This window comes from Oreochromis niloticus, linkage group LG7, assembly GCF_001858045.2.
Source record: "Oreochromis niloticus isolate F11D_XX linkage group LG7, O_niloticus_UMD_NMBU, whole genome shotgun sequence".
Classification (NCBI taxonomy): Eukaryota; Metazoa; Chordata; class Actinopteri; order Cichliformes; family Cichlidae; genus Oreochromis; species Oreochromis niloticus.
Genome location: NC_031972.2, coordinates 26,610,350 through 26,638,256, shown reverse-complemented (window position 1 = coordinate 26,638,256; position 27,907 = coordinate 26,610,350). Strand labels below are relative to the sequence as shown.

The 27,907-nt window shown below is 39.3% G+C and overlaps 1 protein-coding gene across 3 annotated transcripts; it reads right to left on the bottom strand.

Moving 5' to 3' along the window:
- On the bottom strand, nt 1–27,284 carry slc26a1 (solute carrier family 26 member 1). Of its 3 annotated transcripts, none has more exons than XM_005451403.2 (8): nt 27,005–27,284; nt 6,850–7,333; nt 6,556–6,762; nt 4,555–4,801; nt 4,224–4,455; nt 3,702–3,885; nt 2,936–3,223; nt 1–2,836 (listed from the first exon to the last, which is right to left on the bottom strand). In XM_005451403.2, the coding sequence occupies exons 1-8, from the start codon at nt 27,073–27,075 to the stop codon at nt 2,255–2,257; spliced, it is 2,295 nt and encodes a 764-aa protein (XP_005451460.1). In that variant the 5' UTR covers nt 27,076–27,284; the 3' UTR covers nt 1–2,254. The 3 variants fall into 3 exon arrangements, with proteins under 3 accessions (XP_005451460.1, XP_005451462.1, XP_005451461.1); XM_005451405.2 differs by lacking the exon at nt 27,005–27,284 and adding an exon at nt 14,232–14,371; XM_005451404.4 differs by lacking the exon at nt 27,005–27,284 and adding an exon at nt 9,361–9,516.
- Nucleotides 27,285–27,907: the final 623 nt, after the last annotated feature.

Here is a 27,907-nt window from a genome sequence, read left to right as displayed (position 1 = left end):
TTTTTTTAAATCTCAAAATCCTATACTTTATTCACAGTAGAACATAGAAAAAATATCAAATGTTTAAACTGGGACATTTTACTATTTCATGAAAAATATTACCTCATTTTGAATTTGATGGCAGCAACACATCTCAAAAAAGACAGGGGCAACAAAAGGGTTGAAAAGTAAGTGCTAAAGTATTAAAAAGAAAAAAAAAAAAACCTGGAGGAATATTTTGCAATTAAGGGCGTTTTGTAACAGGTCAGTAACATGATTGGGTTTAAACAGAAGCATGTTAGAGAGGCCGAGCTTCTCACAAACACCAATCTGCAAAAAGCTGCATCTTTATAATGTGAAACAATTTCAGAATGATGTTTCTCAATTACAAAGTATAAAGTACTGGCCATTGTAGGTTGAATACATGTTTTTCTATCAAAATGATAACTAGTCTCTCTTTATATGACATCCTTTTGTTTGTTAACCAATTTTAATTAACAATAATATTAGTAATTGTGATAATAAATCACACCCACAGGTGTTTCTCTAAAGACAGTTTAATTTAAGTGTTAAACATTAAAAAACATTTGATGATGTTGAACGTCAAAGAAACTCCTGCTAAAAACAAAAATCACCATCACGATTCCAGTTAAATAAAATCATAGAAATTGTAGATGACAACATAAATGTATGAAAATAATGATTTTCAAAATTTACAGTTGTCTCATGTCCACATCATATCACAGTGACAGTTTTTCAACACTTGAGCCTAACATATCATTTTTTTATTGATATAGGTAGTCTCAGTTATTATTTTTTAAATTTTAAAATAAAACACTCGGTCCCAAGAGATTTAAAGAGATCAAGAAAAATTGTGGTTTAGCAAAGATACAAGAGTCAGAATTTAACAATCAATGGCAGTGAATCAGACCACGTTTATGGTATCACCTGTTGCCGTCGATTCAAAGCATCAGTTTTTGTTTTAATTTTCACCTGACCAAAGTCCCCATATACATCTTAATCATATGTTACTATTTTTGTCCATGCTTTTTTCCCCATTTGGGCCACTGGAATGGTCCAATAGTACTAGCATGTTGTAATGAACCCTCACCTAGCTCACACTGAGAAAAGCACATAGTCCTCGTGTGTCACGTATAACTTTCCTTCCTGGTGTCAGGAAAACTTTAACCAGCCTTTTACGAATGATTTAACATCCAAGGTAATAGCTGGCACTTAGATGTATCTCTAAATCTGGATTCTACAACCCCGGATTAAAGCCATTATGGACTTTGGCAAGAGGTTCAAGTGATATAAACTGAACTGACTTATCTTTCATTGCAATAAACAATACTTTCATGTTGTGGCACATGCGTGTTGTATTTAAACTGCACACAGAGAATTAGTCAGAAACTGAGTGGAAACTAGCTTGGGAATGAAAAAAAAAGGTAAAAAATAAAAACAAACAAACGTCCATCCAGTTCAGCACTACAGGTAAGCATGCACAGATTCAGAGTTCATCAGTGCTTGCTCTGCTATTACAGCTTATTTACTGATATCACTAATGCTTTTTCAGATGTAGCTCCTGAAAAACATTCAGGTTCACTTAACTCTAGACTATGTAAAACTGTTGTCTGAACACTAATTGCAAACGTCTATATTCAGTCGTTAGCACTGAAAAGTTAAAAAGCTATGTGTGTGTTTGCTTCGCTATTCCTCCAGCTCATTTCCTTTTCCTGCAAAGAGGAAACTTCATGACAGAACAAAACAAAACTGACTACTACTGGCTGAGAACGCCTACTGCAGCTGTTATGGGACCATTTATTTTGCCATTTTCTTCATCTTACTTGAGAAAAATGTAATGAAGTACACTTTAAAACAATTTTAAAAATGCATGTAGCAAAGTTGGATTTCATACCTTTACTGTTTTTACTTTTAAAAGCAGAAAATGTGTTATATTTTAAGCCATTTCTCTCTCGTTAAGTTATCAGTGGATATGTGTCTTCGCCAAAGTCGTTCATTTACTCTGGCTCGCGTTACTCATTGTCAACTTGAATCCATTTCTTTATATTACATTTTCTTTATATTTAAAACAGAAGGCTTTGGGTCAAATTTAATAGGCACAAAGCTTAAAAATATCATTTCCACTGTTTTCTAAAAAGAGGGGTTACAAAAAAGCATCATAGAGCTATCTAATGTTTCGCAACAACAGTGGGAAATCGAACAGAGGAACAAACCAGGCACATATTTTCTCTTTTCTCTTCCTCCTCTGGCTCACCTACACCTCAGAGTCGTCTGACCTGCTATCTGTGGCTGCAGCTGCCCTGTTTGCATGGACAACAGCTGCGTGAACTGTGTGAAACAGAAGGCTTCCCATGTCTTCGTCATTCTTACCAAAGAATTTTCCCTTCTGCAGGGTATCAATGAGGGAGGTGTTACAACAGGCAAGGAGCACACTCACGCCAATCCCTTTATATTCCTTGACCAGCTCTAGAAAAGCAGCCAAGCCTGCTGAATCTATGAAAGGGATGGCAGAACAGTCTAAAACTATTGTGTGGAACTCCAGTTCTCTTTGGACCAGTCTTACTACAACATCTCCATTGTTTTTCTCTCCGTTCGCCTTGGCCTGCTTCACAGATGCATCTTTGGCCTTCTTCTCTGCCTTTTTCCTTTTGGTCAGCTCCAAGAAGGGTTCGACTCCGACAGCTTTGTAGAGAGACTTGAGAAAAGACTCCTTATTGGCGTAGTACAAAGGAGCCTGGAAGCGAAAAATCTGAACCCGAGATGGTGGCACAAGGTTCTTATACTCTTCCAAGTCCTCGTAAAAATCGGTGTCATCAACCCGGCCCAGGAGGGAGACCTGACATCAAACCCCAGAGTGTTGAGATTATTCACAATTACTTGAATCATTTTCCAATTATTAGTATAAGCTTCATTTAAAATGACCTTATTTGCTTACCTTTGGATTTTGAGTCCTAAAGATGAAGCAGATCATGGAAAAGATTATTCCTACAAGGAGGCCCAGCTCCACACTGATCAGAGCAGTGGCTGACATGGCAACCAGCCAAACGATGGCGTCATTTCGGCTCGCACGCCACTTAGCCGGAACATCCCTGAACTTTCTCAGTGCCCCTCGAAGGCTAACAATTATGATACAAGCAAGCACGCATTTCTGGAGAGCTTGGAAGAAAGGTGCAAAGAAGAGGAGGACAAGGAGGACTACCAGGGCACTGATCAGACTTGATACCTGGTGGAGATGGTGGAAGACAGACAGAGTTCATAGTTAAGGTTATGAAGAAATCAAATTACCACATAAATACTAACACTGGACACTTGACGTCAGGACAGACTTGAAAAAGGTTACAAGAAAATGTTTTCTCTCACAGGAAAGTTTGAGCAGGATAACAACGTGGAGGTCTAAGCTGTCACCAGTGATGTACCTAACCCTGGGTAATTAGACAAAGTCTTGGCAATCAGCAAAAAAAAAAAAAATCAATCTAATCAACATAAATCAAAAAACATTCACATTTTTTGCAAAAAAGTCAATTTAGGTTAGGGTTAGGGTTATCACCAGTGATGACTTGCAACTCAGAGGGTATTCCCCAAGGCGTTTTTAGTACGTCAGTTGCTTTCACCAACAACTTCACAACTAAATGTATACTTTTTTCCAAGATCTTCAAGTGAGAGATTTTAGACTATTCCTTCAGGTCAAAGAAGAAATTTACCTGTGTCTTGCAGCCTGTTGAGTCCTTCACCATTGTTTTTGCCAGTGCTGCACTGGTGGTGAATGAGTGGAAGAAGGAGGGAATGATATTACAGAAGCCGATAGCCAGCATCTCCTGGTTGGGACGAACGGTGTAGCCATGTTTCTTAGCAAACATTTCGGACAAAGACACCGTGAAGGCAAAACTACAAGACAAAAATGATATTTTTGGTGAATATTTAAGTTTGCAAATTCATCTCACCTGAGGTGAGGATGTTTTCTAGTAACTTATCAAACAGGATTTAACAGATCGAGCAGGCTTCTTAGAAAGTTCAGCAGTTTGAAGAATCCTAGCTCCACATAGTGGCGCAACACCACACCACTTTCCTTTTTTGTGTGTTTTGAAAGGAAAGCCCAGTCAAAACTCAAAGTCATGCATCCCATCCAAACAATAATGTGGCTACTGATATGTATCTGTAATAACTAAGATAAGAGGCACATGTTCTTCCAAAGTCAACCTGCTGTTAAACTGGTTTTACTTTACCTAATGACAGCCAAAGGAATGGCATCCAGCACCACACGGGACATCAGACTAAAGCCGGGCAGCTGGGGAGGCATGAACCCTGTGGGGATGTGACCAGAAACGCTAGAGCCGTAACGGCTGTTCAGCTCTCCAAAATGACTGGCCAGTGTAGCTCCGGCCACTACTACAAGCTCAGTGGGTAGAGGCATCTTCAGACGATCCTTATAGCGTTCCTGAATCTCCTTTGCTGCCACTGAAATAAAAATGTATTGTGAAATAAAAATCCATGTTAAAGAAAATTTTATTTTTCCAGGTTACATTATATTGAGTGACGTATCAAAACGTGACTGACCTAATATTGAGATACAGATGGCACTAGTGATGAGGTCACACAGGTTGGTCTTGTGAATGTTGGAGAAGATGTTGACCCAGGTAACGACTACTGTGCCATAGCCCTGGTGACGTGGAATCTTTAGACCCAGGAGGTATTTAGCCTGCACGGTCAGGATGGTGAAGGACGCTCCGGTGGCGAAGCCATCGAGCATGGGAGCCGAAAGGTAAACTGAGACAAATCCCAGTCGAAACACTGCCATCAAAACCTGCCGAGGAGACAAGGATGTTGAGGACGAAGAAAGTAAAAAAACAAAACATGCTGGTTTGTTAAGTGTTTGCGGTGTTTTGATCGATTTGTGAAAAAGGTTGAGGTTAGAAGCATATAGAAACCAAAGTGCAGTTTGACATGTGTGGAAATTTAAGCCCAAAAAGGAAAAGAATAAATACCAGAAAACTGGAAAAATTCTAATGCAATAGCTGTGAGATCATCATCATAATAATGACCCTTCCACAGAAACACATCGTCTAACTGTGCTGTATTATTTTACCATCCTTAATTAAAGCATTATCACTGTAGTGAGATGAAACACTTGGCCAGGCTGCATACATTGTGTGAAAAAGTAATTGCTCCCTGGTTAAAAAGTAATTACCCCCTTGTTAAATCATGAATTAACTGTGATTGAGCCCATTTTTTGAAAAACCAAGTTCAATTTCAGTAGCTACACCCTGACCTGATTACTAACAAAACTGCAGAATAAAAAAAAATACCTTCAATAGAACCTGTCTGACAAACTGAAGTAGGCTGAAAGAGCTAAAAATGAAATGTATCACGCCACAATTTAAATACAATTAAATAAACAGCTGAAAATCAAAGTCATTGATATCTATCAGAATAGAAAGTGTCATAAAGCCATTTCTAACGGTTTGGTACTCTAGCAAACCACACTGAGAGCCATTATCCACAAAGCACACCCAGAATAACATCTAAAGAACTGTCTCAGTTGCCTCAGTTAATGTCAGTGTAAATGATTCAACAATAAGAAAGAGACTGGGTAAAAATGGCATCCATGGGCAGTGAAAACCACTGGTGACCAAAAGGAGCGCAAAGGGTCATCTTATCCGGGTCGCTGCTCGTGCGGTCGACCGGCCAGTCAGCTGATTCTGGTTATCAAACAACATCCTGACCATCCCAAAGACTTTGGGGACTTTTTGAAAGGTTTGAATCCCATTATATCTGGCATAAAACTACAACAGCATTTAATAAAGAACAGACAAACATGGTGTTGGTAGTGTGATGATCTGGGGCTGCTTTGCTGCTTAAGGATCTGGGTGACTTGCTGTAATTGATGGAACTGAATGAATTCTGTTCTCTACCAGAAAATTCTGATGGAAAATGTCTGGCCATCAATTTGTGCCCTGAAGCTCAAGGGTACTTGGGTTATGCGGCAGAACAATGATCCAAAACACACCAGCAAGTCCACCTCTGAATGGCCCAAAAAAGGCAAAATGAAGTTGGAGTAGCCTAGACTTAAATCAGATCGAGATGCTTAACTAGGTTTAAATCGGTTATTCATGATCAAAACCCCCAATGTGGCTGATTTAAAATGATTTTGCAAAGAAGAGTAGGCCAAATTCTTCCACAGTGATGTGAAAGACGCATTGTCTGTTATCGCAAATGGTTGATTGCAGTTCTTGCTGCAAAGGACTGCAAAACCAGTTATTAGGTTTAGGGTGCAATTGCTGTTTTGCACAGAGTCAGATAGATTTTAATAACTTTTTTTCTCTTTAATAAATGAAATCAACATTTATAAAACTTCGTTTTTGTATTTACTCTGGTTATCTTTGTATAATAATAAAATATGTCTGATGATCAGAAACATGAAACTGCAACAAATCTGCAAAAAACTAAGAAAACAGGAAGAGGGCCAACACTTTTTCATAGCACTGTATCGGTGTGTGCATCTTGCCAACAAAGGTGCTTGAAAAACAGAATACACAGAAAAACAATTGTGTTCTTTACCTGGTAGACACCAGCCAGGAATGTAACAGCAACAGCAATGCTGATGGCGTAACACTCCTTCCCACACTGCATACCCATTAACTCCACAGTGTGAACTTTAGTGACTGTGAGGTTTATGCCCAGTGTATCATTAAGGACATCAATATTAGACACTGCTGAGTCCTCATTGAGGTCAAAACCTGCCAGGAACACCTCCCTATCCACCACCTGCAGAAAAAAGAAAACGACAACGTAAAATCTTTAGCTGCATGCTTAACATGCACATGGGAGATTGACCATGTTCTGATTTATTACCTGTCCAATCATGAGGCTCATGAGGCTGAAGATGCCTACAGACACATGCCTGGATGTCCCCATGAGGAAGTAGATGATGTTAGCATAAAATGAGGTGTATAGGCCATAGATGGGCTCCACCCCTGCCAGCAGGCAGTAAGCAATGGCCTGTGGTACCAAGATGATACCTACAATCATCCCAGACATCACATCACCCCAGACATACTCTTTAATGTTGTATTTAGGCAACCAGCGCATCACAGGGAAGAACCCCGACAGGGTGGATCGGATTCTGGGCACAGAGCAAGTTACAGCTTGCTTCAGCTTTGATTTAAGGACTGACACTGCAGGCTTTCGCTGGCGAACTTGCCGCTCCAAGAGAACTGGTACGGCTGGTGGGGTTTCTGTGGTGTTGGCAGCTTCCTCCATGGTCTCAGAGAGGAAGAGGAGGGAGCACAGTGTAAGGAAAAGGGAAGGGTGGAGGATGAAGTGGTCAGCTGTGCTCCTGCGAAAGAGAGGGACAAATACAGTTTTATATTCAGTGATTCCTACTTGAGTGCATTGTTTGTATCTTTGAGGTCTAACAAATTTGTTGACGGCTGTCAGGATAATCCATTTAAACCATTTTCATCTAAAAGTTTAGCTTGGACCAAACAACAAATGCACTCCGTCTTTTATGGATTCCTTAAGTCACAATTCTCATGACATGCAGGTGCTGCTTTCTGTAACGGGCCCTAGTCTTTGTGATGACATAGTGTAATTTTGCTGATGTTTTTTCTTTGTGCATTCTTCCACGTCCGTTAAACTGCTGATTCAGAACTCTGTGTGAGAAAGTTCACACGGGGTTATGAATTAACTGAACACTATGTTTCTTTATAAATAAACTAACAACAGGGCAAGGGTTAATTACCTCCATTGAAAAGCGAGCAGTTAGTCAATGACAAGATTAAGTTAAACTTCCTCACTGTCTAGAAGTGAACATACCATGCACACACACACACACACATACACGCACACACATACACGCACACACATACACGCACACACATACACGCACACACACACACACACACACACACACACACAGATCCTGTCAATAAAGATTTAAATACAATATGGACAAGGTTAAATTGTGATATGTAAGACACAAGTGAAACGTGGCTTATCTTATATCCCTGCACTCTTTTATTGTGGCTATGCTGGGGCTGAGTGGGGACAAGGTTACTAAAGACCAAAGCGATGGGAAATTACTGACAATGGCCTTATAAGGACAGAACAAAACATGACTGTAGTCTTTAAAAAATGACCCCTGGTGCTGGTTTTGGAAAAAAGAAATATAAATGGAAAGGAATGCCCATGTGATGGGTAGACCTATCCAGTACTGCCTTTCCCCCCCAATAATCTAGAAAAGGCTCCAGCCCCACATGCAACCCTAAATAGAGTAAGACGTTAAGAAAATGGATGAGAAAACTAAGGTTTGTCTTATTGGAAGCTTGCATTTGCTTGAGTTTACTTTGTCATATCTGAAAATTCCAATAGTTTAGTGGATGGATTCGTTAATGTGCAAACCATTACAGCTCCCAGTAGATGAAGCCTAATGACTGTGGTGAATTTCATATTTTGACCTAGTGCCACACTGAGTTAACATTTGGTATTTTTAGTGAAATTTATTCAAAACTATTACCATGAAAATTGGTTCAGGGATTCTAAGGACAAAGCCTAATCTTACAGCTACCATGTATTACTTATCCTTATCGCAATATATTTTATAGCCTACAAATATGTGAGGTTCCCAGACAATTAATCCAAATGTGTTTTGACACATTTGTTGAGTGAAATGTTTCAACAAATATGAATGAAATTTGCAACAGCACTTACATCATCCGGTCATTTAAGCAATATTTTAACCATATTCCATACACTTCAAGCACTCTTCTGCCTCATATCTACTGCCAATTTAGAATCACCAATTAAGTTAGCACACATTTCTTTGGACTGTGAGAGGAAACCTTAAGGGCAAATATGCAATCTCAGCACAGAACCAGGAAACGTCTTGCTGTGAGACAATAGAGCGAACAACTGCATAAACATGCAATCCAAATGGCTGCAGAACTTGTGTTTTGCTCTGTTTAGCATGCTAAAATTAGCCATGCTGAAAATAAAATTGAAATTGTCTGTATGAGCTTGCTAGCTTCTTTTTATTATCACCTAGCTTAAAGTAGGCATGAAACACTAAACGTGCTATGCTTTAGTACATGAACACTCACTCTAGAATTTGTCATAGGTTTTCAACTTTCACTGAAACTGGGTCAAAAGTGTCTAAATGTAGCATAGCAACATATTTGTCCCAAAGCACAGAAGGTCACGAGGTGGTTGATGGGCTAACTATTACACCACATACAATTGCTAACTCAAAATAAGTAAAATGAAACGAAAAAATGCTTCAAGTACTGTTTTTGGTTACAGGGATGAATTTTATTTAAAAAAAAGAAAAAAATATCCACTATCTATCCATGTGCTGCTATAGCTCACCTGGTTAAGCAGGTCATCCATGTGTTTAAGGTTACTGGGCCCCAGACCATTTATTCTCGCTGTTTTCACGTCTAACAAAGACTGAAAAGCTAATACATTGGTCCCTCGCTATATCGCGATTCACCTTTCGTGGCCTCGCTGTTTCGCGGATTTTTTTGTACAATTTTGCATGTTTTTTGTTTTGTTTTGTTTTTTTTACAGCGCGTTGTGTTCTGCGTCCTGATTGGCTGTAGACCATTGTCAATCAATCTTGTGCCATGTCTCCTGTACAGTACAGAATGGTTCAGCTTCATAAATCTTTGATCGCTAGCAGTGTGACTCTGAAGTGCTGTACTGTATGCTTGTAAGTTTTCTCCCCAACAAACAACAATGTCGTCAAAACGTCATCACCTGCGGGTGCCTTTGGTTTCATTCTATAATACTGGACTTGTTTTTCTACAAGGTTTGAAGTTTGAGAGTGTTTAAACAAGAGAGGAAAGTGTGGAAATGTTCGTGCCTGTCTGAGAAAAGTGTATAAAGTGTGTAGTGAGGGGTTTACAGCCTTAAAACATCTATAATAATTATTAAAAATAAAGTTGGCTACTTCGCGGATTTCACTTATTGCGGGTTATTTTTAGAATGTAACTCCCGCGATAAACAAGGGACCACTGTAATAAATCATAGTTAAACTGTATTGTCCCTTTTTAATCATTGCTTCTTAAGCAGCAGACGGTTCATTATCGCTGGCTAGCTATTTCATAAATGAGGACTGTGTGGAGGACAGGGCTTTTTGAGCCGGGTGTATTAGTAGGCCACTCTATGTTTGATGTAGGGCTGCTCGATTCTGGCAAAAATCTTCTTGATCTTGATTATTTGACGATATTTATTTAACAATAACAATGTATTGAATAATGGCTTTAAAGATTGTCAAAAAATAATATAAAATAGTGTGCAAATACTGATTACAGTGCAAATGTTTGCAATATAAAAAATAAATGAAAAATGTAAACATCTATGTTTAGTGAACTTCAAAATACTGCACAATATTTGATCCACGTCTGACTCCGCGAACCCATAATGTTTCCACCAATGTTCCCTCAAATGTTTCATGTGTCTGAGCGAACACACAAACTCCCTGAGCGATCCCTTGGACCGCTGTGAGCAACATCAGACGTGTACACTGTGGTCACACCAGCATCTAATCCATCCAAGTTACATGGTTAAAATAATCAAATTACAGCATTTACATTTATGTTAGACTACTTTTAATTAACTGCTTTAGCCCACTTACAATGAAAATTAAAAAAAATCTTGTTCATGACCAGTGTAGTATGTTAACACTATTGGAAGTAAAAATAACTTGAACTCCATTTTGAAAACACAACTTTCATTCTTTTCTTTTTTTTTTCCATAAAGCTCTGACTTGTATTATGAGTCTGAGTCTGTGGTCTGGGAGAGTCCTGTAACTCTCTGTCTGCAAAATACAGTATATAATGACCAATGTTGGGCAATTAATTATATAGTTACTACTTCCAAAAAGTAACTCAGTTTGGCAAACAACAAAGTTTTTTGCAGCTATTTATTTTTTTTAATGCAGCCAAGGCGTTTTTAAATAAACATTTCAAACTATTTACAGAACAATCAGCTGTTCTGCATCAAATCTGATGCCACACAAATTATTAGTGCCACTCCAAAAAATAATTTCTGTCCACTATGAGATAAAGGAGAACAACAGCCTGATACCTGCAGGCCTGACAACAGGAGATGTATCACTGCTGTAACACCTGTAACATTCAGCAGCCGCCTCATTGTTCTGACACACCAACAAAACTATTGACTACGGAAACGTAGAGCTGCCACCCAGGCAAAAGAAAAAAAGAAGTATATCACGTTATAACGTGAAAAGTTTATTGTTCTAACAAGATACTTTTCACGTTTGTACAATATACTATCATGTTTGTACAATATACTTTTCACGTTTGAACAATATAATATCACGTTATTACAATATGCATAAATATCACGTTCGTACAATATATTTATATTGTACGAACGTGATATTTATATTGTACGAACGTGATATTTATATTGTACGAACGTGATATTTATATTGTACGAACGTGATATTTATGCATATTGTAATAACGTGATATTATATTGTTCAAACGTGAAAAGTATATTGTACAAACATGATAGTATATTGTACAAACGTGAAAAGTATCTTGTTAGAACAATAAACTTTTCACGTTATAACGTGATATACTTCTTTTTTTCTTTTGCCTGGGTGGCAGCTCTACGCTTCCGTAATTGACTACACTACACACTAACTACACACTAACTACACAAGATTTGCGCTAAACGTCTCAAATCTCTCACATCTCAGAACACCGCCGTCACTCCTAAAACTTCCCCCCGTTTCTTAACAACTAGATGCCACGTTGCCATATCATTTTTTGATTGGTCGACACGTACTTTTTTCGACCAATAGGAAAGGGTGGGGGGGTTTTGGTTTTGTTTTTGCTCACAGGCGGAGAGTGCTTTCAACAACAAAAAGCCTTCAAATAAAACTCAAGTGTACAATCTGTATTTTCTTTAACTGTACAAGTGTCAAAAATATCCAACTATTTCCAGCTGTGATCTGCCAAGTGATGATGCTGATGAATGTAGATAAGGTGGCATCGTTCTAATCCCATACAGGAGCAGCCAGTCACTTACTGACTAACACTGCAAAACAGAATTGTTAAAGTTTTAATTTTAATTTCAGTTCAGGTTAGATTTTTTTTGTGCGCAACGCAGATTTTCTGTGCGCAGAGACCGTGCCAGCAGTGCGCAATTGCGCACGTGCGCAGCTTAGAGGGAACATTGGTTTCCACACCACTGAAGTCGTTTTACCTCTCTTTTCAACCAACGGCATTTTTTCTTCAGCAGCCATTATCCTCTCCTCTCCAAATAACTTCTGCTTAGCTTTCCGAGCTTTCCTCGGGTCCTCTTAATTGTTGTGACGCGTGTTCGAAACGCAGAGAGGTGCGCTCGATTTGCCACACGGAGCAGCGCGAGAGTAAAGCACGAGGGAGGTGCTAATAATCGGCTCAGTAATTTTTAATGATCGTTGAAAACCCAGATCGTAATCTAGATTAAAATTCGATTAATTGAGCAGCCCTAGTTTGATGTTTCCTCCGTCACTGTCATCAGGATCAGGATCAGCTCTGAGCTATAAGCAAAGCACTATGCTTTCAAAGTTTTACAGGCTTATTAGTCACTCAGCATTTTGACTGCACACGTCTTAACATTTATTGGAATGACGCTTCAATACTATTTACTGAAGTGTTAAATTAACCAAACCTCTAATTTTTTTTAAACTTTTTTGTCCTAACTTTGAAGGCTTTAATATATCTAGGGGAGATTATCAGAGCTTTGTCGCTTGTAAACACATCATGTTCAACTTTTAAAAGCCATTACAGTTGCACCGAGTATAATTTATATAGAGATATTAACTTATCACGTGGTCAGCACATTCCTGGTGTTCAACAATACAGGAGGGCAGTATTTATTATTTTTTTACAAGGCTAATTGTTTTCAGTAGCAGCAGCGCTGCAGCTAAGATAACATGTCTCAGAAACCATAAAAAAAAAACATGTAATCTGCCTGTGCCATCAGAACGCTGGCATGTGCTGTGATTTACTGTAGACTTCCTGTGGCAGCGCTGGCTGTTATGTACTCAATGACTTGATAGGAATCGGTAAACTTTTATATATTTGCTGTTTTTGTTTCTGATTGGTTTTGCTCATATTTAACTTTTATATTGATTTTTGTTAAACTCGCTGTCTCTGGGTAGTTTTGTTTTGCGATCAAAAACTGTTCAGGCAGCACAGAATCGGCTCCTTTGAAGCAACAAAGAGTCCAGTCTATGTTTATATGGGTATCATAAATCTTACCTGAAGTTTCTAACTGATAGAAGTGACAGGAGATAAATTGTGACCCTTTTCATTGACGAAAAACACATAAAAAGAAATCATGAGCTGCCTTGCTGTTCGCTTGGTAGCTCACCCCCACCAGCAGATACAATCTGTAAAGATTAACTGCTTTGAGGAACAGGACACACACTGAGGACCCAAACAAATAACATTTAGTTCAGTGTCAGCCCCGAAAAGCACCGAATCCAACTGATTAAAGGTGTGACAGTCAGCCGTTTCTAATCAATGTTTTCTGCCTTTAATCATGTGATCAAAGCACTTCTCAGCTGCTTAGAATTCACCTTGGAGTCCATCCCAGCTGTCATTTAATCTCAAAATATAAATTTATGACAGGGTTGACCGTGTATATCACAAAAAGTGATTAAATTACGCCAGGTCTGCATATTAGAAAATGTGGCATTCCATATAATGAGTACTAAGTCTGATGTCTTCCAAAGCCAACAGTCCTTCTGCAGGCAACTTGCCTGCAGCATGACTTAAACACATGTTTAAGTCATGCTGCAGATTTTTTCCACACAGACGTGATGTCAAAGATGACAGCGAGGATAACATCTAGAGAGAAAAACAATGACTAAGCTAAAATGTTAAACAACCGCTCCATGCCGGCTTAGCACAGTAGGTGCAATTTATCATTAATACCTCTGAAACATCTCTAATCTGAAATGGATGGAACTAAATAAAACACCTTTCTCTGTGGTGTTTAAAACCTTTGCAAATGGGGAATAAATAATTACAAATATTCTTGAAATAACACAGACATCTGTTACCTGCAGACTAACTACTCTCACTATAAAGAACAACTTCGAACTGTGCTTCCCAGTGAAACACAAACTCAACTTTCAAAGCCAAAACTTCCTCTACATCCAAATCCAAATTCATAGAAAAGTTCCAGTCAGTGAAATATAACAATGCACTCACCTGTAGAGTCCCTGGCACAACGACAAACAGCTGTCTTCACTGTGTCATATTTAAGTCAACTCTGAGTGTATTTTTCTCTTCCTGTTGCGCCTCAAATCACAGATGTCATGCAAGCAGTCACACCAGTCGATGTGAGAGCTGAATATATATGGTGAGATAAGAGCAGCGCTTTGTTCCCCCTCCCTACTGGGTTGATTGGTGGGAGTGGGTGGGTCTTGTATTCATATGCAAGTGTGTTTGTTGGCAAGAGGTTAAATCGAGTCAATTTTTTACTGGATCACAGTGTTTATCCACTCTGCTGGATGGCCCGGGCCGTGATTGTGTTTGCAATGTTAAAATGGACCTAGACTCTGTGTCAACATATCCATAGTATTTAAATATATCTTGTAGACAGAGTGGATTACAAGGCAAACAGAAGATAAACCAAACCTGAGGTGTGACAAGCAGAGAATTGCTGTTGGGAAACGGCTTTCCTTAAAATAAACTCATGTCACCTGTGAGTTAAGTGGTCTTTGCATAATGATTTAAACAAATATTTGTTCCTATATGACTGGATTAAAAAAACAAAGCACACACAGAATGAGTAACATTGCACCAATAGTGTATTAATGAATTAGCACCTAATCTAATCTGAGGTTATATGAGCTTTTTTATAAGGTACAAGGATCGGTAATTGATTAAAGTTCTTAATACACACACATATAATCATTTAAAAATATTTTAGTATTGTGTAATACACAGCAAAACCTGACATGTTACTATTTTTTGTTATTCATTATTTCAACAAAGCACATTTAATCCGGATTTACAATAAATATGGTATTTGTGCTTCTGGATAAAAAGGAATTAGTACTTTACAAACCAATTTAAATGTGTTTTTTTCGTCTCATGGGCAGCGTCTCAAATTGCTTCATTAGTGTGGACATCTTCTAACAGCAATTGTGAATCCCTCTAACTAGAGAAGGGAAGGCAGCGCTTTGCCTACATTTGTATGAGATCTTGATGAAAATAAACATATACATACTGTTTTACAAGGCGTTACCTGCTTCGCGAAAGCTGTAAAAGCAAAACCGAAAAGGCACCTTGGAAGAGGAAAAACAAATTCAGCAGTCAAAATGTGCCAACATAACATTTAGCAGCAGTGTGCACGGACACTGAAAGCTTTCATTTTTAGTGCAAAGACTGAGTATTGCAGAGAAACTGTGAGACATCAGCCTTTTACAAACTGAAGTACCTATACTGACTCAGTAGCTGATTGAATCACTAGCTTTTTAAAGACGATCTCTCCTGATGGGGGACTGTGAGAATTGCTCCGGGCTCAAATAAGATTACTTGGTTACTCTGGTTAAAATCTTTCTGAAAGATCAGAAAAACAGTCCTGGTATCTTTGCACTGAGCTTATTACACTTTAACAGGTTAAACCAGCATTTTTTAACAGCTATGCAGCTGTTCCACTTCATACCTCATTGCTGTATTCTTAATGACCCAAGGCAATGCACTGTGAAGTGTGAGGTCTTGTGGATGAGGTGTTGTTATATTTCAGCTTAATCTGTTTTATATTAGCAGCTCATTCCAATAAGCTTTTGCATGTGAGATGTTTATGAAAAATTGGTAAATTGCACTGTACAGAGTCTGCAAGTGTGGCATTAAGCATTTATTAAATAAACTCAATCGCAATCCTGGGACACCAACTGATCTCAACGTTATCGCACATCAGCTAACGGCTCTCCTGATGCCTTTTCACACATCCACTTGGTGAATCTAATTTAGGTCCAATATTTAAGCTGCTCAAGTCTTAATGCTGCCATGCATTTGCAAGCCAGCCTGGTCCTGCTCTAAATGATGTTTCTCACCTAATCAGATAATCACAATATCAGTTGTCATTGATACCTGTGCCTGTCTGTTTTGTTTGGTCTCAGCTGGTAGAAATGCTGTCTTCTGATCAAATTAGTGGTTCGATTACTGGCTGCTCCACTTTGCATTTTAAAGTTTCCCTGGACAAGATACGGAGACTGAATATGACAGAAGGTGTTTGATGGCACAGAAGTTCTGTATGAATGGATGAAAGTTCATTGTAGTACAAAGTTATTTAAGTTCTCAGAGTAGGAAAGCATTATATAGAGTATTGTGAAAAATAATGTTTTCATAGGACCTTGACTAATCGATCAATTGATTAACTGATTGTGAGTTTGGCAGTACAAGTGTTCAGTTGCAGTATGTGACTTGGGAGTATGAAAAGGGGAATATTGGCAATTAATGACCCATACTTACACAGACATTCGGGTGTTTCTTAACATGATGCCAAGTGAGAAAGACAACTCACAGGTGGAAAACATTCAAAACAGTTGCCAGTCTTCCCAGGAGTGGATGTCCCAGCAAATCCACCCCAAGGTGAGATCACAGAAATTGCAAAAAAACAAACAAACCCAAAAGCTATATTTCAGACTCTGCAAGCTTTTGTTAGTATTTTAAATGATAGCACAATTAAAAAAAAGACTGAAAAGACACAGTTAGTTGGGTTGTTTTGCTAGGAGAAAGTCGGTTCTCGCTAAAAAGAACATAGTAGCATGGCTTAGATTTGCCAAGTTGCACCTGAACAAAAATGTCTGAAAAAATGTCCTTTGGACAGATGAGACCAAAGCAGTAAAAATACCTCATATAAGCACGGTGGTGGAATGGCGATGGGGATGTTTTGCAACCACAGGGCCAGGTGACCATCCAGTAATTGAGTTGGCCATGAAATCCTCTCTATACCAAAGTATTCTAGAGTCAAATGTGAGGCTATCTGTCCGACACCTACAACTTGGCCGAAACAGAGTCACGTGACAGGACAATGATACCAGGTATAGTAGCAAATCTTCAACAGAATGGCTAAAAACGAGAAGAAACAAGATGGTGCAATAGTTCAGTCTATGGCTGTAGCAGGACCTCAAGAGAGCTATACTCAAATGAATGCCTGAAAACCTCAATAACCTTAAGTAACTTTGTAAAGAAGAGTGGACCTAAACTCCTAAAAGTCAGACTTTATAAGCATTAGATAGCCATTGCTGCTAAAGATGGTTCTGCAAGCTACTGAAGGATGGGATGGATTTAAATTTTCAAAGCCCTGTGAAAACTATTTTTTCACATTAATGTAGGACTGTTTACCTCAATACAATTGGGTAGACAAAACAGAAAGCTGAACATGACATACTGCTAATAAGACCATTTCGATAAGATACTACACGAAAAGAATTACGAGTTTACGAGATTCAATAGCCACACTTTGTCACACTATTAAGCCTATTTTGAATGAAGAATGTCAATCTAAATGTGGACTGAACGAACCCGAGGATATCATCAATGAGAAAAATGATAATGGAGGAAAAAGCAATTGTTACGGCCCTAGCAGGGCCTCCTCCTGAGGGTGCTTGTGTGGGCGTGTCCTTCAAATCTCCCCTGCCTTAGGTGCCACCTTTTTCTTTTGTGCAGCTAACTCTCGTCAGTAATTAAAGGGATTTAAGCCCAGAGAAAGGTGAGCTCTGGGCCACAGTGCCATGTGAGTGGTTGTAGCTAGTGAGCTGAGTGTTTTTGCTGTGTTTGCAGCTAGTGAGCTGTGTGTGTGTCTGTGTTTGCAGCTAGTGAGCTGCGTGTGTGTCTGTGTTTGCAGCTAGTGAGCTGTGTGTGTCTGTGTGTGTGTCTGTAGCTAGTGAGCTGTGTGTGTGTGTGTGTGCGTGTGTGTGTGTGTGTAACTAGTGAGCTGTGTGTGTGTGTGTGTGTGTGTGTGTGTGTGTGTGTGTGTGTCTGTGTTTGCAGCTAGTGAGCTGCTCTTTCTTTTTGGCTTACGTTTTACTTTATTGACCAACGCCTGAGTTTTGTTTGTTTTCTTAAATGGTGATAGCGGCTTGTCCGTCTTTTAGTTGAGCTACTTTGTTAAATTAAAGAGTTTTATTAATTTAACCCTTATGCCTTCTTGTCTCCTTTTTCTGACCGGACACTTTTTGTTACTTCCCCCTCACCGCCTAGACCCCTCAGGGGAACGTAACAAGTGGGAGCTCGTCCGGGATATTTGAAAGCTTTCAAAGCTCTTCCTTCAGGCACTCGTTCATTATTCTGCCTTTCTTATTTTTGGAGTAATCCTGGGTGGGGATAAGTTCCCTGTTGGGGGTAGGCAATTCAGGGCTCCGGTCGCTGAAGCTTTGCCTTTCAAGTCGCCTCGAGCCCAGCACGCTCCAGAAGATAGGTAGGTAAAGTTTGTTGTGTTTAGGAACTGGGTAAGTTGTGTATGCAGCAAGAGGTAAGTTGGTCAGTCAAAGTAAATTGTGTAGTTTTTCGTTAATTGTTCAGCCTATAGGCAGCATTTTCGAGGTTTGGAGTTGGCTCAGGGTCAGTCCTACCTAGACTTCGCTAGGGAGAAGGCAAAGCTCTTTGATAGGTGGTGTTCTGCAAGCCAGGTTAACGATGTGGGGTTGTTACGTGAGCTTGTGCTGGTAGAGGACTTTAAGAACACGGTGCCTGAGTGCATTGCTCTTTATTTAAGTGAACAAAGGGCTCACTTTACAGCAGGCTGCCACACTGGCAGATGAGTTTACCCTAACTCATAAAACAAATGCTGTAGAATGTGACATCCTTTCTCACCATAATACATCTTAGAGAGCTAGGAGTGAGTCAGCTAGAAAGGCTGAAAAAGTGGTGGTTTCAAGTTCCAAAGCAAAACTGTTTCTTCTGCCACAAGCCTGGCCATGTGGCTGCTGATTGTGTGAAACTGGCACTTAAACGCAAAGCACATCCGAAGGGAAGAAGGCCTGATTTGAAAACAGTCAGTCGTGGTTCTCAAACTGACAAGGTTGTCAGGCCCAGCAAAGGACCACACTTGGGGCATAGTTGCTTAAGGGGCTCCTGTGAGTGTAAGGGGTCAACTAGCTCTGAGCTGTTGCTGGTTGACAATTTCCCAGGCACTCCAAATGACCTGCAGCGGGACAGATCATGTATAAAGCCACCACTCAGACCTGCACCCCTGGCTAACAAACATGCCTGTACCCCTGACTTGAGGAATCGTCTGCGAAGTGTTTCTGTAAGGCCCACTAGCAGCCTGCTGGGTTCTCCACATGTGACGGTCCAAAGCCCTGGCTATCACATGGGACACTGTTTCGAGGGTCTGGGGCCACTCTCTGTCAATGTTGTGAACCCACTGAGATGGGCTTGGCAGCTTCCGCAGGAAATGCCTAACCGTTGCTATGGGGTTTGGTAGGTGGAAAGCCTGCAATTTGGTGACAAAACGGTTACGGACTTAATTGTTTTGTTTTGGTTATCGTCATCATTTGACAAATCATGGGTTTGTATTTATGGGAGGGGGTGTTACGGCCCTAGCAGGGCCTCCTCCTGAAGGTGCTTGTGTGGGCGTGTCCTTCAAATCTCTCCTGCCTTAGGTGCCACCTTTCTTTTGTGCAGCTGACTCTCATCAGTAATTGAAGGGATTTAAGCCCAGAGAAAGGTGAGCTCTGGGCCAGAGTGCCATGTGAGTGGTTGCAGCTAGTGAGCTGCTCTTTCTTTTTGGCTTACGTTTTACTTTGACCAACGCCTGAGTTGTTTGTTTTCTTAAATGGTGATAGCGGCTTGTCCGTCTCTTTTAGTTGAGCTACTTTAATAAAACGCTTTAATTTAACCCTTATGCCTTCTTGTCTCCTTTTTCTGACCCAGACACTTTTTGTTACTTCCCCCTCACTGCCTAGACCCCTCAGGGGAACGTAACACAATTGGTAAAAGCACTTTACCATGGAGTAAGCTAGGAGAGTAGAATAAAGAAAACACTAAGTAACCTTATGAAACTGATAGTGTACTTATGTATGTTACATAAGTAAACCAATAAAACAAATCATCAATCTGTCATCTCATAGTAAGAAGATTCTAGGTTTACAGCTGTTCAAAGACATGACCGTCAGGTTATTTGATGATTCCAAAATACCTGGTGGCGTGCATGGATTGGCTATTTGAATCTGTGTTATCCCGTTAAATAAAATACTACTACTAATAATAAGAGTTAAGCCAAGGGTAACAGAACCTTCATACATTGACTACATGAAATTCACAGAATTCCACAGGAATAAATTGGCATCCAATAAATGTTAAATGTCCAAATGTAGCTGTACAGGACCTAGTCCTAGCGTCATCGAACCACTGGATAAACATGAAACACAGTGATGTTTCTACACAGAACCAATTTTAATTGTATCTTTAGGAATTTTGTTACAAACATTCTTAAGTTGGTCACTTTTCTTTTTGTTCAGTCTGCAAACAATGCCAAAGAAAGTTGCAGGCCTAAAACTATGAACAGTGAACAGTGTCTGAAATTCATGACCTTAAGAAACAGGGAAAAAGACTGGAAGGAGCTAGAGAAATTTTCTTAGGGTGGCATGGAAATCAGATGGGGAGGCAAAATCAAAGCCATTTCTTCACACGTATGGAGGTGTTACTTCTTTAATATGTACTATATATGGTTAAAGTACATCAAATAAAGCAAGTATACACAGTTTTCATATAAATATAGTCCCTAACGTTCTTATTGGCTTCAGCCCAGATAACTAAACACTCGGTTACATAAAAAAGTGAATTTTGATTTTGTGTACTGTATAATCTATATAATAAATAAGCTTGTAGCCCAATAAGAATAAAATCCAGAAAGCTACACAACATGAGGTGGATCAGTTAGAAATACAAGTCTAACTAGAAGTCTAAGTTTTCTTTTTTATTTTATTTTATTTTTGTATTTTTTTTTTTTAGAAATAATCAAATTGTTAAATGCTCAAATTTACACACAATGTCAAATATCTGCACCGTCATGAACAATTGTACCTATTTTTCACAAAAAATCTAAATCCCATTTTTGATTTCTTAGTGTATAACACTCACCATGGCATTTCAAGAGTGCAACAGAAATATACGTAAACAAGAAATAAAGCAAAGGGGGGTGGTGGGGGGGTAACATTATGTAATATATTTAGTTTTAGAATTTATATTCAATGTTAATTGCAGCTAAGCTCAATGTGCTAGCTTACTTTAATAAACTAGGGATGGCTAGAGATTACTTTAGGGTGGCACATGCCACCACAATAGATCCACAGTACATCCGGTAAAACACAGTAGAGGCTCTGACATAGTTTGGGGCTGCATGTAGAAAACTCGAGTCAAACTTTGATCCATCATGCAATACCAAGTATCTGATTGATAACAGCTTCATTTTTCCGCATGGCCATCATCCCAAACACACTCCCAGTGCAGTAAAAACAGGCATGGATTGGCCTTCCCTCCCCAAAGCCTGGACCTCAACATTACTGAGGCAGTTTGGGATCATGCTGACAGAGAACAGCAGAGGTGGGACCAAGTCATTGTTTTGCAAGTCTCAAGTAAGTCTCAAGTCTTTATCCTCAAGTCACAAGTCAAGTCTCAAGTAAAGTCAAGCAAGTCAGAGTCAAGTCGTAAGTCAAGACAGACAACCTTCAAGTCAAGTCCCAAGTCCGAAACTTTGAATTTCAAGTCCTTTCAAGTCTTTTTTTTAACCCTCTGGGGTCCCGGGTATAATTGGCCGTTCTTGACTACTTTTGATTTTAGCTCTATATTTCACCTTTAAAATATGTTTTTCTTGCCTTGTTTGATATCATTATTTTCAGCACAACCTCAAATATCTGAAATTTGAGTTATTTTTTCATTTTGGTATACTATATTAGCACAGTTGATCTAAATTCAGACAAAAAATTCAGAATCCGAGTAGAAAAAAGTTATATTTTTTTATATGTTTAAAGAATCATTTTCATAACTTGAAATGCAAATAGAAATTGTACATTTCTAAAAATTATGAACAAGTTTTGCAAACAACAAAGTTATATGATACTATTTACCTAAAAATGCAACAAAGGCCTCAGGCGTTTTTTATATAACCATTTAAATCTACAGTGGCTTGCAAAAGTATTCGGCCCCCTTGAACTTTTCCACATTTTGTCACATTACAGCGACAAACATGAATCAGTTTTATTGGAATTCCACGTGAAAGACCAATACAAAGTGGTGTACACGTGAGAAGTGGAACGGAAATCATACATGATTCCAAACATTTTTTACAAATAAAAAACTGAAAAGTGGGGTGTGCGTAATTATTCAGCCCCCTGAGTCAATACTTTGTAGAACCACCTTTTGCTGCAATTACAGCTGCCAGTCTTTTAGGGTATGTCTCTACCAGCTTTGCACATCTACAGACTGAAATCCTTGCCCATTCTTCTTTGTAAAACAGCTCCAGCTCAGTCAGATTAGATGGACAGCGTTTGTGAACAGCAGTTTTCAGATCTTGCCACAGATTCTCGATTGGATTTAGATCTGGACTTTGACTGGGCCATTCTAACACATGGATATGTTTTGTTTGAAACCGTTCCATTGTTGCTCTGGCTTTATGTTTAGGGTTGTTGTCCTGCTGGAAGGTGAACCTCCGCCCCAGTCTCAAGTCTTTTGCAGACTCCAAGAGGTTTTCTTCCAAGATTGCCCTGTATTTGGCTCCATCCATCTTCCCATCAACTCTGACCAGCTTCCCTGTCCCTGCTGAAGAGAAGCACCCCCAGAGCATGATGCTGCCACCACCATATTTGACAGTGGGGATGGTGTGTTCAGAATGATGTGCAGTGTTAGTTTTCCGCCACACATAGCGTTTTGCATTTTGGCCAAAAAGTTCCATTTTGGTCTCATCTGACCAGAGCACCTTCTTCCACATGTTTGCTGTGTCCCCCACATGGCTTGTGGCAAACTGCAAACGGGACTTCTTATGGTTTTCTGTTAACAATGGCTTTCTTCTTGCCACTCTTCCATAAAGGCCAACTTTGTGCAGTGCACGACTAATAGTTGTCCTATGGACAGATCCCCCCACCTGAGCTGTAGATCTCTGCAGCTCGTCCAGAGTCACCATGGGCCTCTTGGCTGCATTTCTGATCAGCGCTCTCCTTGTTCAGCCTGTGAGTTTAGGTGGACGGCCTTGTCTTGGTAGGTTTACAGTTGTGCCATACTCCTTCCATTTCTGAATGATGGCTTGAACAGTGCTCCGTGGGATGTTCAAGGCTTGGGAAATCTTTTTGTAGCCTAAGCCTGCTTTAAATTTCTCAATAACTTTATCTCTGACCTGTCTGGTGTGTTCTTTGGACTTCATGGTGTTGTTGCTCCTAATATTCTCTGAGACAACCTCTGAGGCAGTTGTGGAGCTGTTTTACAAAGAAGAATGGGCAAGGATTTCAGTCTCTAGATGTGCAAAGCTGGTAGAGACATACCCTAAAAGACTGGCAGCTGTAATTGCAGCAAAAGGTGGTTCTACAAAGTATTGACTCAGGGGGCTGAATAATTATGCACACCCCACTTTTCAGTTATTTATTTATAAAAAATGTTTGGAATCATGTATGATTTCCATTCCACTTCTCACGTGTACACCACTTTGTATTGGTCTTTCACGTGGAATTCCAATAAAATTGATTCATGTTTGTGGCTGTAATGTGACAAAATGTGGAAAAGTTCAAGGGGGCCGAATACTTTTGCAAGCCACTGTATTTACAGAACAATCAGGTGTGCTGCATCAAATAAGAAGGCACACAAATTATTTGTGCCAGTCCAAAAAATGTAGTTTGTGTTCAGTATAAGACGGAGGAGAACACCACAGGCCTAAACCCTGCAGGTCTGACAACTGGAAGTGCAACAGTCCAGTTTTCTATGTGGAGACAGCGTTTACACTGGAATCTGCCTTTGACAGCTTTTTTAGATCAAATATTAAATTCAGCAGTCTAACTGACACACAATACAAAACAATAACTACACAACAAACTAACTACAGCCTCCAAACACGCTAAACGTCACTAATGTCTCACATATGAAAACTCTCTCTCTCTCTTTCTTTCGCTTGCCCGCTTTCCGTCGCGGGTGTCACTCCTAAAAACTTCCCCTTCTCCCTAAACAACCAAATGTCACATGTTGCCTTATCATTTTTTTTGATTGGCTGACATGGTAAACTCTAACACCAATAGGGAAGGGGTGTTTTTCTTTTTTCACTCGCAAGTGGAGAGCGTATGCTAGGCTGTCTGTAGAAAAAGCCGTTTTTGTCTAGCATCCCTGTTGAGAATAATCTTTGCAAATAAACAACAGCTAATAACATAAGATCAAAGTATTTTATTTGATGTATTGACATAAATGACAGAAGAAAAAGGCCATGTATAGCAGGACTACTCAATTACACACTAAGGTGGGCCAGATTTTCTAACCAAAAAAAAATTTCCCAGGCTCAGACATGCAAAAGTTAAACACGACCATACACTAATTGCAAATTAAACACAGTGATTTTGAATTGTGATGTGATGGTAAAATAAATATTTGTCAGTCTAAACTGGGTTAAATCTACGGGGTTAATGATGGGGAGGAGACGGAGAGAGACTGAGTACAGCTACAGAACCCACTTTCTGAAACGGACCCTGCTCACCATTCACCGACAATTCTGAGCTAACAAGTTGCATGTTATTCTTGGATGCGCTTGCAGGACCGGATTTAAAATAGCATGACAAACATATCATACCTGTTAAAGCCAAGCAGTATCATCAACGTAGCCCGGAGAACATTTGCTAATATGAAGTTAGCTAAGTCAGCTATTTCATCGTAGCAAAAAAAAAAAACAGCAATTTCAAATGTCGGACAAAGTTGGAAGTTGTTCCATCTCCGTCTGTGATTCTCTTCTTGCCTGTTTTGCATATTGCATTTCGTTTTTTGTTGACTACTTCGTAGTTTATGTACCCGAAAGAAATTACTCTTGGAAGCATTTTTGGCTCGAGCGTTTTTGTTCTTGTTTTTTTCAAATCTGGTTAATTTGATTGGCTGTGCTACAGCCCACGCTCACATACATACGGAGTGTGGTAAGAATGAATGAATGAATAAAGTGAATTAATGGTCCGCACTTTTTATATAATATGTATGTTAAATTTTAGATTTGGGTAAAATATCAAGTCTTTTCAAGTAAACAGGTTCAAGTCCAATTCAAGTCCCAAGTCACTGGTGTAAAAGTCCAAGTCAAGTCACAAGTCTTACAACCTTTTTTCAAGTCAAGTCTAAAGTCATAAAATTAATGACTCGAGTCCAAGTCATGTGACTCGAGTCCACACCTCTGGAGAACAGAACAAAAGGCAGCCAATATTAAATAAAAAGCTGTAAAGGTCGTTCAAGAAGCCTGGAGAACTTTTCCTGAAGACGACTTAAAGAAATTACAAGAAAGCTTGCCAGGCTGTGTTTAAAGAATAAAGGTGGTCAAACCAAATACTGACTTTCAAGTTTGTTAGCAATTTCCGGTAATTTTACCCTTTAGAAGAATCCTTGCAATTATTTCCAATTACTTTAGCTAAACAAAATGACACAAGAGCACTCTGAGTGTACGACCGCCCCCCCGGAAGGGCAAGAGTTATACTAAAACAGTGATGTTTATGATGTTTTTATTACAACATGCTGACGTTAGTCTGTTTTTATTACAACACGCTGCTGTCTGACCTATGACCTATGACCTTGAAGCATTACATACCAAATTGTTGTATTTTATTATCTTTACCTCTGTGACTGGAGCAGAGTTGCTCTCTCCATGCTGTACATGCTCGCTCCATATTTGTGATAGATTACTCGATTTTTTTTGTCTAGGTGAACTTTGACCTTGTCCACTAACAATGAAGGTCAAGGTCAAATGCTTAGCCCGTCAGGGTACTCATGTCTCCCACGGCCTAGTATATTGTTGTGAAGTTTGAAGACAATGAATAAAAACACTGTGGGTAATATAATGTTTTTACTGATTTTCATATTTGGTGTGACCTATATTTGGTTTCACCAAAATTAAATCAGCTTGAGCTGTTACTGACAAAATTTGAACATATCTTAAAAACTGAGCGCACTAGACTGCTAACAAACAGACATACAGACAAACAAACAAACATGACCGATTACATACTCCCTCCCTCGGGGGTGTCAACGAGAGGTGGCTAAATCATAGTATCTATATGTTGTTTTAACAACAAAGGAGCTCGGAAGAGGTTTTTAAAACTCTAAATTTGACGTAGTCATAGTCAAAACCTTCAAGAGTAAAACCTCAGAAATGTAATAGGAAGTTGAAATTCTCCAGTAAAACAGTGCAATGATAACATAATTGGAATATGTCGAATTGTTTTAAATTCTGTAGCTTTTTTTTTCTTCAAATTAATTGTTCCTGAGGGACAAACATGCAAATTTTGGCACAGATTGTTTGTTATCTGCTTGTTGCTGTTATCTAAATGAGTCTGCAAGGGATAATAAATAGGGGTGAAATTCACAGTAAAAGACACTGTGTCTCTCTGTGTGTGCAAGTGTGTGGGTGTGTCCCTCACTGCATTATATGCTAGACTGAATGGCATATTTGTCAGCGAGATGTGGCAATTTGCCTCTTTATCTTCACTCACTATTGCACTGTTGATATTGCACTTGTCTTTGTAACAACATCAAAACTTCAAAGAACAGACTGCACTGTCATTTCCTGCTTTCCACAACTATTTAAGCGACTAACCATCTAGTCTTGTAGCATTTGTGGATCTCTTTCAGTAAAGCAAGAAAAAAAAGACCCTTATCCTGTTCCATCTAAAAGGATTACTGCACTGCCCCTTTAAATCCACCAGCAGCATGCATATGTCTGCAAGCCTGCTCCACCATCTACATGCTTCATCATGGTTTTGTGACACAGTTTTGGTTAAAGACAAGCAAAGTGAGGCAGGACTTACCCAGAGTGAAAGAGCTTGAATGTGTCCTGAAGGCAACACTGGCCATAACTCCCTGAGTCCTGCCTCCTCATTCACTATCGGTCTGTTTTCCTCTGTACTGTCGTTCACTTTGCTGCTTGCTGACAGTCTCTGGCTTCTTCCTGCTTCCTACTGCAAAGCATGATGGGAGCAGCAGCCCCTATACCTCTTGTCTGTGGAGAAGAGCCTGGCGGGGGGGATGGGGAGAGAATATGAGAGAAGGAGGGAGCGAGAGAGGGGAACCGTTGTCTGTGGATGATGGAAACCATGGCAACTAAGCTCCTGCTAGTGCGCATGTGTGTATGTGCATATTTGTAAAGATGATGTATTTTCAGTATGAAATTTCATCATACTCCAGTATTATCATAAGGGAACAAACAAATGTTGTTCTTTAATATTCAGCTCATAAACACTGCTCGTATTTACACTGTAATTAAGTAAACTATTATGATGTCTTTTAAAAACAGATAAAAATATTCTGTGGTTCTCATGATCATCTGAAAAAGGGGCAGAATTATGCTCATTTCCTGCTTAAAGAGCTTAGTGTTGTGATTGGTGTAATTCACTATGTGAAACAAGCTGTTTTAGCTCCCTTCTTCCTAATTGCTTTCTCTCAATAACAGCATGTTTGAACAGCAGGTGACAGCAGGTGACAACGACCTTATTATTAAAACAATAGTAACAGTATCTTGTGTGTAAAAGAAAGCACAAGTTTAGGACATCATGATAGAATGAAAAGTCATCTGGTCCTTATCAGGTTTTGAAATATTTACATACAACAACACATGAAATATTCCACTTTGTCATTATTTAATTAACAAAAATGAAGCTACAATGCAGAAGCAGTATGTGAAAAACAAAGGACACCCAATGCACTTGATTAGA